The sequence below is a fragment of the Ambystoma mexicanum genome, chromosome 5q (assembly GCF_040938575.1).
Source record: "Ambystoma mexicanum isolate Mex_15411 chromosome 5q, UKY_AmexF1_1, whole genome shotgun sequence".
Taxonomy (NCBI): Eukaryota; Metazoa; Chordata; class Amphibia; order Caudata; family Ambystomatidae; genus Ambystoma; species Ambystoma mexicanum.
Window position 1 is genome coordinate 1,195,240,169 of NC_090933.1, and position 13,263 is coordinate 1,195,253,431.

The window sequence follows — 13,263 nt, forward strand, 5'->3', positions numbered from 1 at the left end:
GCTCCCCAAAGTATCAAACTTTACAAGAACATGAAGCTGGATGAATGCCTCAGGCTTGCATTACTACCCATTGCTAAGTTAATGCAGACACTACCTCTTTGGAACCAGTCTCTGCGGTGAGGTCATTAGGCGAGAAATGGCATTATGTGGAAAAACAGAAGCAAGTTTGGGCTCAGTCTACAGTCAATAGATATTGCTTATAACAGAATAGGGGCATGTGCCAACTTGAACTCTGCCTGTGCAAAAAGGAAAGAACCAGAAGACTGATTCTCGGTCTACACCCCAAGGCTCTAGAACCTGTGCCCCATCAACATCAGACTCGCCTGCTCGCTTGCATAAGACCCTCCTCTTCAAGGAATGGCTCCTCCCCAACACCTAGTTCCACACTCCCTGCACTGCCCAACCTTACCCGAGAATGGGTAAGCTGATCCTCACTGTTTACGCACCTTGCTTCTAGATACCAACCTGCCAAACTGCCTGTCCTCCCACCTCCAGTTAGCTTCATGGTCTCTCGTTTCTCCGCTTCCTGCACTGTGTTCTTCCTCCTATGATTGTAAAGCGCTCTGTTGCGTCCGAATCTATGTCTGCGCTCAATAAATAACCTAATGATCAAAACGTCCTTTGAAACACTCAGTGTGATTGATACATTTGCAGAAACATTTTAATAGCGGATCTCTGCAGACCTTTATTTGTGCATGTCTGTTCCTTGCACATGGTGCGCCCTGCCGCTGCTGTTGTACTAGTTGGCTAGACAATGTAATATCTTCAATTTTATAATGTTCCATATCATTCTTTCAACATTTTCAAATGTGGAGTATATTTACTGAGAGTTCATCTTGGAGCTTTACAATTGTTTTTTAAATCTGCAAAATGTTATAACCATAATGCTACCTCCAAAAAGTAGTTGGTATCTACTAAATATGTCAAAACCCAAGAAGTATGGCAGAAAGATTTTCAATTAATCTGTAGGACTGGCATTTCTCAGACCATCACTTCAATATAACAGGCCTGTTATGGATTTACTTAAGCAATAACTCATGAGGTGGGGGCTGTAACTTATGCCCCCACCCCAATGCTATTTTCAAACTGGCATGATTTCAATGGTGTGAATAGCTTTTTTTAAAGTTCAGAAAAGCGTGGTGGGCATCATCTCTCAAGTTTAAAGAAACTGGCAGCCATGGAAAGCGATGATGAAATGATTACAAGTTCCTACTCTATTTCCATGGCAGCCATTGGAGGAGGGACAGTGCGGGAAGGGGAGTGACAAACGCTGGAGACACTTGTTGGCGAGGGGAAGCAGAGAGGTGGCAGGGGAGCAATGAAGTGGGGGCATTGGGAGACAGTGTGTCCTGGCATTGAAGTCAATGTCAGTACCCATCAGAAGATGGCAGCCTTCCGCTGTTCAGGGTGCTCGGAACATGGGCAGTAATGTGTGGTGAAGCTCGCCTTCTGAGCTTCCCGATTGGGTGGGTGGTCATGTGACGTCACTTCCCATCTCCAGAATATTAAAACAAGAAATACCTGTGACATGGCACAGCATGTAATACAGTATACACATGTAATGTGATAAGAGGAAAGAACGTCGTAGGCTATTGTAACACAAGGAATGCTGCAAATAAAATCAACATACTCTTCAGCACCATGCGATAATGAGCCAGGGCAGATTGATTTGTATATCACAGAAGTGCGTGGCTCTGTACCTGCAGAGTATAATTGGGTAAATTCCGCTCGATTTACAAAACAACAACAAAAATACAACATTTACGAACAGCAGCATTGAAAATGCCTTTGCTACCCTGAGTGCATTGTTTGTGCACGCGCATATCTGCAATAAAGTGGCAAGGGAGCGGGCCGTACTCTTTAAACACCCAATTTGCTTATGAAAATGCGGTCCCATAGTAGCAGCATATCTATCACACTAACGCATACAAAAAGTGAGGGTGTATCACACTTGCAGCACTAGTGGCGCCTGGAAACACTTCCTGCTGTATAGGCGCCATACACATACATGCTCAATAAATGAACACACACATCCAATTAGTACCTGTTGATAGAAGAAATTCAAAGTTGGTTTATCCTCCGTGAACTGGTTCAGAAATCCTTTCGGTAAATATCGGAGTCTGAGTTCATATCTGAAAAGACAAAGCAGGAACATGAATAATTTGCAATGGGAACATGCTAAAACTATGTTAAAGAATCGTGTGCGACTTGATGTGTGAACTGAATAGTTTCATCAATGGAGCCATCAAAGAATTTGTGTAGGTCCAGACTGAAACACCTGACGTACCTCAACAACTCTGCCACTAGAATACAGCGACCACCACCCGAAAGGAACCCGGTATAGCTGGCCTCACATAGACTCTCTCAACAATACCAATCTATCTCTAACCCTCAACAGCACCCACTCATGTGTCTGACCTCTCTTGGGCTGCTTAGAGGAGCCTTGCCAGCAACACAAGTCTTAGAACGGCAACATGCACACATGCATCTCCCAAACTAAACTCCCTAGAATTTTCCAACCACATCGACCATGGGCGTTCAACCAAGGAAAAAAGCGCATTGAGGCCACACAAGTGGGGAAAGAGTGCTATATAAATAACCAAATACAATATGTGACAGTAAAGGTTTTTCAATAAAGAACTTCTGCAGGTGTTTAAACGCAGCACTTCACCGTCATTAGAAGTGCGTGCACACATATAAAAGTCATACAATAAAAACTGCATAGTTGAAGCTCGGCGTAAAGTGGGAATGGACTTCTTTTGACAATGAAGTTTCTTTGCTGTGCCATGCTTTCCTACACTCACCTTTCCACACTTAAGCCTAAAACGAGTAATGTTTTACTCTACCGCCAACACAAGGTGCAAACCCTTGGGTAAAGCTTGTCATTTCCCCCTCGGTGGGTGTGATGCTGAAAATGCATTGGAGGGACAGGGCCTTCCTGTCCTTGTCCTGTTGTCCTTTTTCATTTGTTTTCTGTATTGTTTTCTACCCATGAGTCCATGTGGGACTCCTGGCAGTGCAGCTCTTCCTGTTTTTGGTTTGGTGTACAGACCCATGGGATACCCTTATGGCACCCATGGCTGGGGGTGCAATCCTGTGCCCCTAGTGTATGTTGTTGGGCACCTTTGTGTGGCCCACAGAGCAGGGTATGGGCTGGTGGCAGTTCCATGCTGAATTTGACAGGTGCTCCGAGTATCCTCCATTTTGGGATACCCAGGCTCTGGCATTGGAATCAGTTGATTCCCGATAGGAAACAAGATGGCCCCTGTGGCCTCTTGCTTTCTATTGCCGGTTACCTTGTTGTCCCAAAGTCCTGGGAAGCCCTGACTCTGCCCCTTCCCCCTGACTGGCTGTTGGGTGAAAGTTCCATATATGGTGGTGTTGTGAAGTCCAGGCCAGACTGGCTGAAGCCTTCCCAGTGACTGTACGTTGTGGGTACACCCTATGGGTGGGACCTGGTTGAATGGAGTGAGTGACGAATATGCACTTCTTGCTGTGGATGTCTAGTTTCTGGTGTTTGACACAATGACTGAGACAGCCCTGCCCGAAACTGGTATGAATGCAGTGTGGAGTGTTGAATGGCTGGGTACTTGTCAGACTACACATAACTTGTTGCGAGTGTCTGGAGAGAAGTGAATGGCCTGAATGCCCTATGCACCTGATTGGCTGCCTGCCTGCATGAATGCCCTTCTGACTGATTGGTTGCCTGAGTGTGACCAAGCAGAATGAATGGGAGATCAACTAGTATATCTGTGGGCCTCCTACTGCTAGAATTCGTGTTCAGAAGCTGAAGAGAAACTGGAGTTGAAACTGAAGCTTAACCGTGAAGCCCTGTTGGAAGAGAAGTCTTGCTGCTGCTCTACTCCGTCGATCTGAAAGCTTCTGTGCCTCCAAGGATTGAACCAGAGGGGACCTGGTTAAGCACCCTCTTCCCGAGCTACGAGGGACCATCGTGCACCAGCTGATCTTTGCCAAAGCTCCCTGGTAGACAGACCTACGACAAGCTACCGACCGAAGACGGGGATCGCTGCGGAACCACAAGGAGAAGCGCCCGGACACTGTTGTCCATCACCGTTGCCGACCCGAGCCGCCGTGCTCCCTTTGCCTAAGTAACATTTGATCCAAGGACCCTCTCACCTGCACCGTCGACCGCTTTGTCCCGCTGGAGAAAGTCGGGGCCGCCGAGGAGCATCCGCCGGTGGGTTTCCCGCCACCAGACGACCGTAGAGATGCCAGACGACTCGACGCCCTTGCTGGCCCAAAGTTCTTCACAATCTCTTTGCGGTCCTGAACTATCGTCATCAAGGTGCCCCGCACACCTCTTCCTTCCAGGACGCCAACGCTCCGACGTCGACGAGCACTGCTAGGAACGAAGGTCGTTCAACCCTTTTTCCTTGTGAGATCTCAACTAGCCACAGCTCCTGCCTTAAAGGGAGCTGCTCAAGAAGGATCCATCGACGACCCGACGATGAACTCTACTATTCCGGGTACATTGGGGTTGTAGAACTATTTTAGAAGGAAATAAGAATTGTAGAACAATATATGGACTGGGCTTGTGATATATCTCTACTTTACAGGTTTTCACAGGTGGGGGGATCTCCACACAGAACTGTGTCTAGTGGTAGGGGCCAGTATTCTGCCAATTGTTCTAACCAACTGATTTCCTCCTATGTCTATTGTTGGTTACCTCTATTAATTAATTGGTGTGACATTTAACCAGAGTACAGTTAATGCACTTTAATGGAATCTCATAATAATTGTGGTACCACTTAGAATTGTATATATTTGCCATTGTAGATTTTCTGAGCACAAAGTGAGTTATGGAACAAGTTACTTACCTGTAGCTGTTCTCCAGCAGGGGTCTGGCATGTATTCACATGCTCATGAATATTCCCCGTCGTCAGGCCGGGAATCCTCGGTATAGAAAGAAAAATCAGTATCAGTTTCGTTTCTGATCTGTCTTTCTTAGTAGTAACCAATCACTGGTCTCTGGGTCATACTGCCCCCAGCCAATGACTGCCCTCTCCCTAAGCCCCGCCTCTGGCAGCCATCCTCAGATTTGGTAGCACGTAAAGTGGCAGTTTGACCAAGTGAAGAGCCGCAGAGGGGTAGGCGGGAGGGTTCGCATGTGAATCCATGCCAAACCCATGCTGGAGAACAACAGCTACAGGTAAGTAACTTGTTCCTTCTCCAGCATGGGGTCTGGCATGGATTCACATGCTCATGAATAAGAGAATACATAGCAGTACACACATGCACAACCATGGGAGGTGGCAACAGGCTCAACATTAAGCAATACAACAACTCAACATTAAGCATCCCTTACCTCCTCACCAGGCTCACCTTAAGCGAACAGGTTGCGCAGCACTGCTTGGCCGACCCTGGTGTCCCTATCGACGCAGTAGAATGTTGTGAAGGTGTGCGTTGACCTCCACGTCGCAGCCCTGCAGTTGTCCAGCAGGGGCACACCAGACAGGAACGCCGTTGTAGCAGCGATCGCTCTGGTCGAATGGGCTCTCGGACAGCCGGGCAGCGGTCGGTTTGCCAATCAGCGACAGTGCATGATGCAGCCGGAGAGCCATCTGGAAATGGAAGTCTTCGAGAGAGCCTTCCCTTGATTCACAGTCCCAAAGTTCACCAACAGCTGTGATGTCTTCCGAAAACTCTTCGTGCGGTCCACGTAGAAATTCAGCACTCTAGCTACGTCCAGCAAGTGCAGAGTCCTTTCAGCCGGCGACGAAGGAGACGGGAAGAAAACTGGCAACACCAAGGGTTTGTTGAGGTGGAAGTCTGATGGCACCTTGGGCATGAAGGAGGGGTGCGTCCTCAGCACCACCCTCGTGTCGTGAAACGTCAAGTATGGCGGCTTGCAAGATAGGGCCTGGATCTCTCCCACTCGTCGTGCGGAGGCGATGGCCACGAGAAACGCTGTCTTCCACGACAGAAACTTCAACGGTGCCGAATGCATAGGCTCAAATAAAATAAAAATAATGGGGGCCCAATGAGCCTGGTCAGCACCACGTTGAGCTCTCACACCGGGGCAGGGGCCTTCACCGGTGGGAATGATCGGAACAATCGTTTCATAAATTCCTTCACCAGTCGATGAGACCACAAGGACGCCCGTCCCGTAGTTCTGGTGTATCGTGAGATGGCGGCCAGATGTATCTTGATGGAAGCGTGAGCTAGTGCAGCCTTGGCCAATGACAGTAGGTACGTCAATACTTGGGGGGCCGTAATCCGCAGAGGGTTAATCTTCTGTGCACGGCACCAGACAGAGAACCTCTTCCATTTATGTCTGTAGCACTTGAGAGTTGAGGACGCCCTGGCCTTTGCAAGAACCTCTCTGCAGTCGGCCGGGATGTCGTACTCTCCAAACTCTAGTGCTGCAGGAACCAGGCCTGCAAGTTCAGCGACTCTGGGTTGTGGTGAAGAATGGCGCCTCCTTCTCTGGAGAGAAGGTCTGCGTCCGTCAGCAGCTTGACTGGTGTGGACGTTGACAAGTCCAGAAGGTCCGGGAACTAGATCTGTCTCGGCCACGCCAGTGCAACGAGGATCATCCTGCACCGGGACCTCTTGAGCTGGTTGATGAGCCGGAGCAGCAATGGCAGCGGAGGGAACGCATAAAGAAATAGGCCGTCCCAGGGGAACGAGAAAGCATCGCCCATGCTCCTCGGCTGGGGGAACCTGCTGGCGAACCTCCGGCACTTGGAATTCGTCGCCGTCGCGAAGAAATCGATTTGGGGTTCAACCCATCGTCGGAAGAGTCTATCCACTTGATCCTGGCGTAGTTCCCACTCGTGGCACGAGCGCTGCTCTCTGCTGAGTGAGTCGGCAATCGTGTTTTTTATTCCTGCTAGATGAAGAGGCACCAGAAACATCCCTTGGACGACGGCCCAATGCCACAGATCCTGGGCTTCCTTGGATAGGGCCGGGGATCTGGTTCCGCCCTTCTTCCGGATGTAGAACATCGTGGTGGTGTTGTCGGTGAAGATCCTCACCACCTTGCCCTTGAGGGACGGAAGAAAGGACCTGAGGGCCCAGAACAGATGTTGATGTGGAGTGACTTCTCAAAGGCCTCTCGAGTGAAGATCTCCAGAGTGCGCGCCCCAACCTTCCAGGGAGGCGTCCGTCGTCACCGTCACCTGGTGAGCTGGGGTCTGAAAGTCCGTGCCCGCCGACAGATGAGAGCGGGTACCACACCAACGGATCGCCTGACGGAACGTCTCATTGAGATGGATCCTGTCCTCAAAGCTGCCCGTCGACTGGACCCAGCGGGCGTCGAGGAACCCCTGTAAGGGTCTCATCCGAAGCCTGCAAAGGCGCACCAGATAAATGCAGGAGGACATCATCCCGAGGAGGGACTTGATAGATCTTACCCTGGCCATGTCCGTTGCCAGCAGACGCTGCACCTTGCCCAGAATGGTCCTGTCCTTTCCTCCGACTGCGAGGCCAGCCGCGCCACTGTGTCGAACTTGGCTCCCAGAAACAGGGCGACTTGCGAAGGAACCAGCTGGGATTTTGGAAAGTTGATGGAGAATCCCAGGTCCGTGAGCAGCTGGACGGTCTTCGCAGTGTGCTCCATGGCAAGGTCCCTTGTCCTTGCCCGGATGAGCCAGTCGTCCAGGTAGGGGTAGACGTGGATCCCCTGCAGGCGCAGCTGCACCGCCACCGTTGCGAGGCACTTGGTGAACACCCTGGGTGCCGACTTCAATCCGAACGGAAGGGCCTTGAACTGTTAGTGCCGCCCTTGGACCACGAACCTGAGGAACTTTTGGTGTCTTTTATAATGGGGATGTGGAAGTACGCATCCTCCAAGTCCAATGACGACAGGAAATCGCCCTCCTCCAGCTGTCCCAGCACGTGCTGGAGGGTGACCATCCAGAACTTCTGTGCCTTGATGTACTTGTTCAGTCGTCGCAGGTCCAGGATTGGGCGCCATCCTCCTGTCTTCTTTTTTACGAGGAACTACCTTGAGTAAACTCCGGACCCCCGAAGCCTCTTTGGGACGAGCTCAATGGCACCCTTCTTGAGCATCGCCCTTACTTCCAACAGTAGTTGAGGGACGCGATTTTCCTTCCTGGCCACGGGTGGAACGTGAGGGCACTTCTTCTGAAACTCGAGGGCGTGCCCTTGGGCCAGGGCGTCCAGCACCCAATGGTCGGTGGAGATGGACTCCCACACGCTGACGAACCTCGCCAGCCGGCCTCCCACCGGGGTGCTTCGGCGGGGCCCGACCCCACGGTCAGTTCAATCTTGTTTGGAGGCCGCCTTGCTTCCTTGACCTCCCTGTCGACGACGACGGGCACCACCTGACTTGCCGCGTCCCCTGTAGGCTTCCTGGGACGAAGATCTTGCCGCTTGGCAGTACGTGGAGGAGCCACTGCCGGATCCCTAGGAGGCACCTTGTCTGCCTCCAGAGCTCCGAAAGGACGGCCGTCGTTGTTGGAGCACTCCCAGCGTCCGGGCAGTCTGCGTGTAGGTCTAGATGGCCTGAAGGGACTCATCAACCGCATTCCCAAACAGGTTGTTCCCGTCGAAGGGCATGTGCAAAACCTTGGTTTGTACGTCCTGACGGAAATCCGTCGCCTTGAGCCATCCTCGTCGTCTCAGGCAAACGCCGCTGCCCAATTGACGGAAACCGGTGTCGGCGATGTCGGTCGCCACCGTGATGGCGTAGTCCGAAGCAATCTCACCTTCCTGTAGGATTTCAAGGGCCTCAGCCCTTTTGGCGTCCGGAAGGAAGTCCAACAGAGGGGCGATTTTGAACCACAACCCCCTGTCGTAGCGGCTACGATAGCCAGGGCGTTGGCCGCCTTGATCGTCGTCGTTGCGGATGAGATGACCCGTCGTCCCATCGTGTCCAGCTTCCTGCCCTCGCCGTCCGGCGGGGAAGTTGATGTCGAGGCCGATGCACCCCCCCCCGCTTTCTTCTTTGCCGCCGCTGAGACGACCGAATCCGGGGTAGGTTGCGCCCGAAGGCACAAGGGGGCAGCGTCGGGGACCCGGTACTTCTTCTCGTACCGGTCCCTCTTTGCCGGCGCCGTGGCAGGGTTCTTGAGGAGGGCGAGCCCCTCATCCCAAATGTCATCAAGAAGTGGTACGGCGAGGACCGTCTTCCTTTTAGCCTCGCACCGTTGGTAAAGGAACCCTTCCTTCTTCTCTTCTGGGCAGAGCTGGAAGAGCTCGGATGCCCTGGAAATCATGGCATGAAAGGATCCAATCTCGTCGGGCGGGGACGCCCGAGCAGGGTGCGAAGGGAGACACGTCCCGTCGTCGACTCCGTCATCATCTGTACCTGTCGTAGCCGTGTCCGTGCCTGTATCATCCCCGTGGGTAGTAGACCGGGGGGAAGGCAGAGCAGGCCGTAGAGGTGGGAGAGGTGGCGTAGGATGCGTCGTCCTCCTCTTATGCGGTGGACTTTCCGAAGGTCCCCGGCTCCGGTTCCCCTGTCGGGTCTGGCTCAGGTACCTCAGTCGGGGGGAGGGGCAACCTTGTCCTTATCTCCGAGCATAAGGACTGAATCGCTGACAAAATGGCAGCCAAAGTGTCCTGCGGCGCCGGAAACGACGGGCGCGAGGGCTCTTGAGGAACCTCGTCGGCGACACCGTCGCTCTCGTCGTCGCCCTCGTCGGGATCCCTCCCGATGGGCTGGGCCTCTTCCACGACTTCGATGAGCTCTTCTTCAGAGGTCGTGTCCGTATCCACGATGGCCACCTGCCCCTCCCCCACCTTTTCCAACAAGGACTTTGTGGGGGTCTTCTCAATGGGCCTGAAAGACGACTCCCTCCGCGGTGGCAGGGAGACTCTAGGTCCTGAGGTCGCCTCCACTGGCGTAGCCTCCATAGGCTGAGCCAGGGCCGCTGCGACATCCTCAATCGAGGTCTTAGCAGGGTGAATTAAGGCCATCGTCACCTTCTGTACGACTGGGGCCTTCACCTTGGGGGGAGGGTCAGAGCCTCGCTCCCCCTTTGCCGGAATCTTCGAGATCGACCGGCGCCTCTCCAGAAGCTTCGCCGGGTTCTCGGACTTCCTCTTACCCGAGCCAGAGCGTTGGCTCGTGGTTGATGGCGCCGGGGAGGATGCGCCCTGCCTGGCAGCCAAGGAGCCTGACCGTTCGGCACTCCCGGTGCCCACGGACTCGCGGCAATTAGCCTTTTGTTGCGCCCTCCGTCGCTGGGGCGCCCTCACAGGACTTGGAAGACCGCTCGGACTTCTTTTTCTTCTTCTCGCCTGACGGGCTCTTCCCTTCCAGCCAGTTGGCGAGACAGAGGTGGCGATCCTTCATGGTCCGCTCCGACATGTTCCCACAAAACGCACAGTCCTTCTCCGTGTGCGTCTTGTCCTCATGGAGACAGAGGCATAACAAATGCTCGTCCTCCTTGAAAACATTCTGAAGATGGCATCCAGGGCAGGTCCTGAACAGCTTCCCGGGCGTCGAGCTTCCTTTCTCCTGGGCCATGTCCGGGGTAGGCCTCGGAACTTCTGGAATCCTCCAAAAGCGTAACTCGACGAAATCTTCACCCTTGAGGGGCATAGAAAACTCCGAAACGGATCCCCGTTGATCGGATGTAGAAATGGTGGAGCTTGAGGCTCTATTTAACCGGAAAATGAGAAAAATCTCCTGGACTCCCAACACTTGAACGTGCGGTAAAAATCCGAGGATGGCTGCCAGAGGCGGGGCTTAGGGAGAGGGCAGTCATTGGCTGGGGGCAGTATGACCCAGAGACCAGTGATTGGTTACTACTAAGAAAGACAGATCAGAAACGAAACTGATACTGATACTGATTTTTTTTTCTATACCGAGGATTCCCGGCCTGACGACGGGGAATATTCATGAGCATGTGAATGCATGCCAGACCCCATGCTGGAGAATGTGATTGTATATAACCTTGAACTAATTTTATAAAGCCTGTGTTTTAACTAATACAGTGTGTGGACATTCCTTTGTGGGGGCTTGTAATAATGTTGTGGGAGTACCATTGGAACGCAAGATATTACCTTTCTGTGCATGTTCAACATGAGCATGTACATACATCGTTTTTATCAGACCAACAATAATTAACACTTGTTCTAAAAGGTCAATAGAACTCATAAAATGCTCTCTCACACTTCGCGATACATAGATAATCCATGGCAGTCTGCAGAATCTGTATACAAGCCTGGAAATAATGTTCTTATTACAGGCTAGTTGGGACATCAAAACAGTGCTGAAATCAGTTATGCTACATTTGTCACATCACAATGCCTGCTGGTTCAGCTAGAACAGACCAGAACTCCGTCTGTCAATGCTGCACTTAAAGCATGACAAGCGTTTCAAATTCTGTGCTTGTAAAAGAGTTTTCTGTGACACTTTACAGACAGTAATTGACAAGGAACTATTTAAGGTAGATTCTTTAATTTGTGCACTTCAGGAGTTTAATGCATATGAGCAAGAATAAGCATGTTTTACTTAATTTAAGGTACGCAATGATTACTTTTTTCGATACTGCTATTAAACTGCTAAAATATGTTTCTGCAACAAATTACAAGCTGCATGTTCGCCTTTTGAAATCCAAACACGTTCTAGAGTAATTATATGGAACAGCAAATGGGTGTATCTCTTACATTTGAATGATTAGATTAAACAAAAGGCCAGGTGGTACAGTATGCAGCCATGTATTATAATAAATATAATACCCCCTATTGTACACAAAAAGGATATTTGCAAGTCACTTTGGAGTTCCATGACCATAAAGGAACTTGGCCTCCGGCCTCATTCCTAAATGTGGTCACAGAACTTCAGTGACTTGCAATATTCTTATAACGTACAGTAGGGGGAACGTTATCCCATTTACATATACTTGTATAAAGAGAACATATGGACTAGAAAAATGAATGTACAATTATTAGGAAGAGTATACATGAAAAATATCCTAGCTTCCCTATTCTCCAACAGTGTGAGGGCACCGGAAACAAACTGTTTTCACACCACTGCTGTTTAGAAAGGCAAGCCTTGCGGAAAGACAGGGGGTGTTAGATAGCCCTATGAAAGAGAGACCAATGGTCTGCAGCGTTCTTCAATCCTCTCCATGTATGGTATCGACCTATCTGAAAATGATGCCACCGGATAATTCTTGAGTGAATGCATGGGGGAAACTGCGGCAGGCATGGGTGAATGAGTTAGGCAACAACATATCTGTAAAGGAGTGGGATAACCTGCTGAGAACCTGCACACACTCGAAGATGGATTTGAACTTACGATATGTGCATCAAAGGATTCTGTGTCACCTATACTGGATCCCTGCACCGATGGCTGGCTTAGGTATAACTGATGAAGATTCGTGTTGGGGCTGTGGCCGTAATGAGGGTACTTTATTACAAATGCTATGGGAATGTCCGAGAGTGGTTGGTTTCTGGAATGATGTTCTGAGCAGATTAGATTTAACACTGGGAGTTACACTACCAAGAACGCCATATTCAACGATTCTGTGGTCAAATACCAGGAGATGTGGGGTGGCTCGAGCGTATAATGAGTGGATTAACAGAGTACTTGCGGTGACGGCGAAGCAAATTCTAAGGGTATAGAAGTCGAGGAAAAATCCAGAAGTGGAGGGATGGCTGTCAGACTTACAAACACTATCTAGTTATGAGAAAGTCATGCTAAAAAAACAGATGCAAGAGGACTCTTATTTGGTGGTATGGGGGCCATTCAATGAAATGTATGGTTGATTATAGCAATAAAGGGCTAATAGGTGGAGGATTTGATGTGAAAGGAGGGGGGGCTAATATGGAATTTCTATTTGCTGTCAACGTTTGTCAAGGGTGTATTGTCTGGTTGTGTTATATGTGTAGGATTATTGTAGTAGTATAGAGGATTAGTTATAGTGGATAATATTAGATAATGTAAATATGGTTATTAAAGTAATTAGATTACTTGAGGTTGTAAGTACTATGTACTCAAAATGTAATCCACGGTTATAAATATGTTTTTATTGTTTCTTTGTTGTTTTGTTCTTTAAAAATGTATAAAGTGTTGAAAAGAAAGGAATGCCTGTATTGCTGGCCCAGAAACAATCCGCTGGAAACATCCACTAGAACAACAACAAGCAGCACCTACAAAGAATAATACACTTGGAAAAACGAATGCAACACCTGCCTTTTTCCAGTTTGAAGCATAGTTCCCTGGTCCATTATGCTACCATAGTTTGCCAGCTATGCCAAAAGCCTAATATCTCCTTTATAACTATTAAGAGGTTGTTGTAAAACAAACTAGGGTGCCACCAT

The 13,263-nt window shown here is 50.1% G+C and overlaps 1 protein-coding gene across 21 annotated transcripts in view; it reads right to left on the reverse strand.

The window, feature by feature from the left end:
* The window catches only part of PTK2 (protein tyrosine kinase 2), a 1,463,565-nt gene that overhangs the window by 727,516 nt on the left and 722,786 nt on the right, over positions 1-13,263 (reverse strand). For 18 of the 21 annotated variants that reach the window (XM_069621702.1, XM_069621703.1, XM_069621697.1 and 15 more), the window contains one exon: positions 2,045-2,132. In XM_069621702.1, coding sequence (XP_069477803.1) covers positions 2,045-2,132 — 88 coding nt within the window. Of the gene's footprint in view, positions 1-2,044; positions 2,156-13,263 lie in introns of those variants that run through there. The other 3 variants (XM_069621707.1, XM_069621706.1, XM_069621705.1) reach the window with 1 other exon arrangement.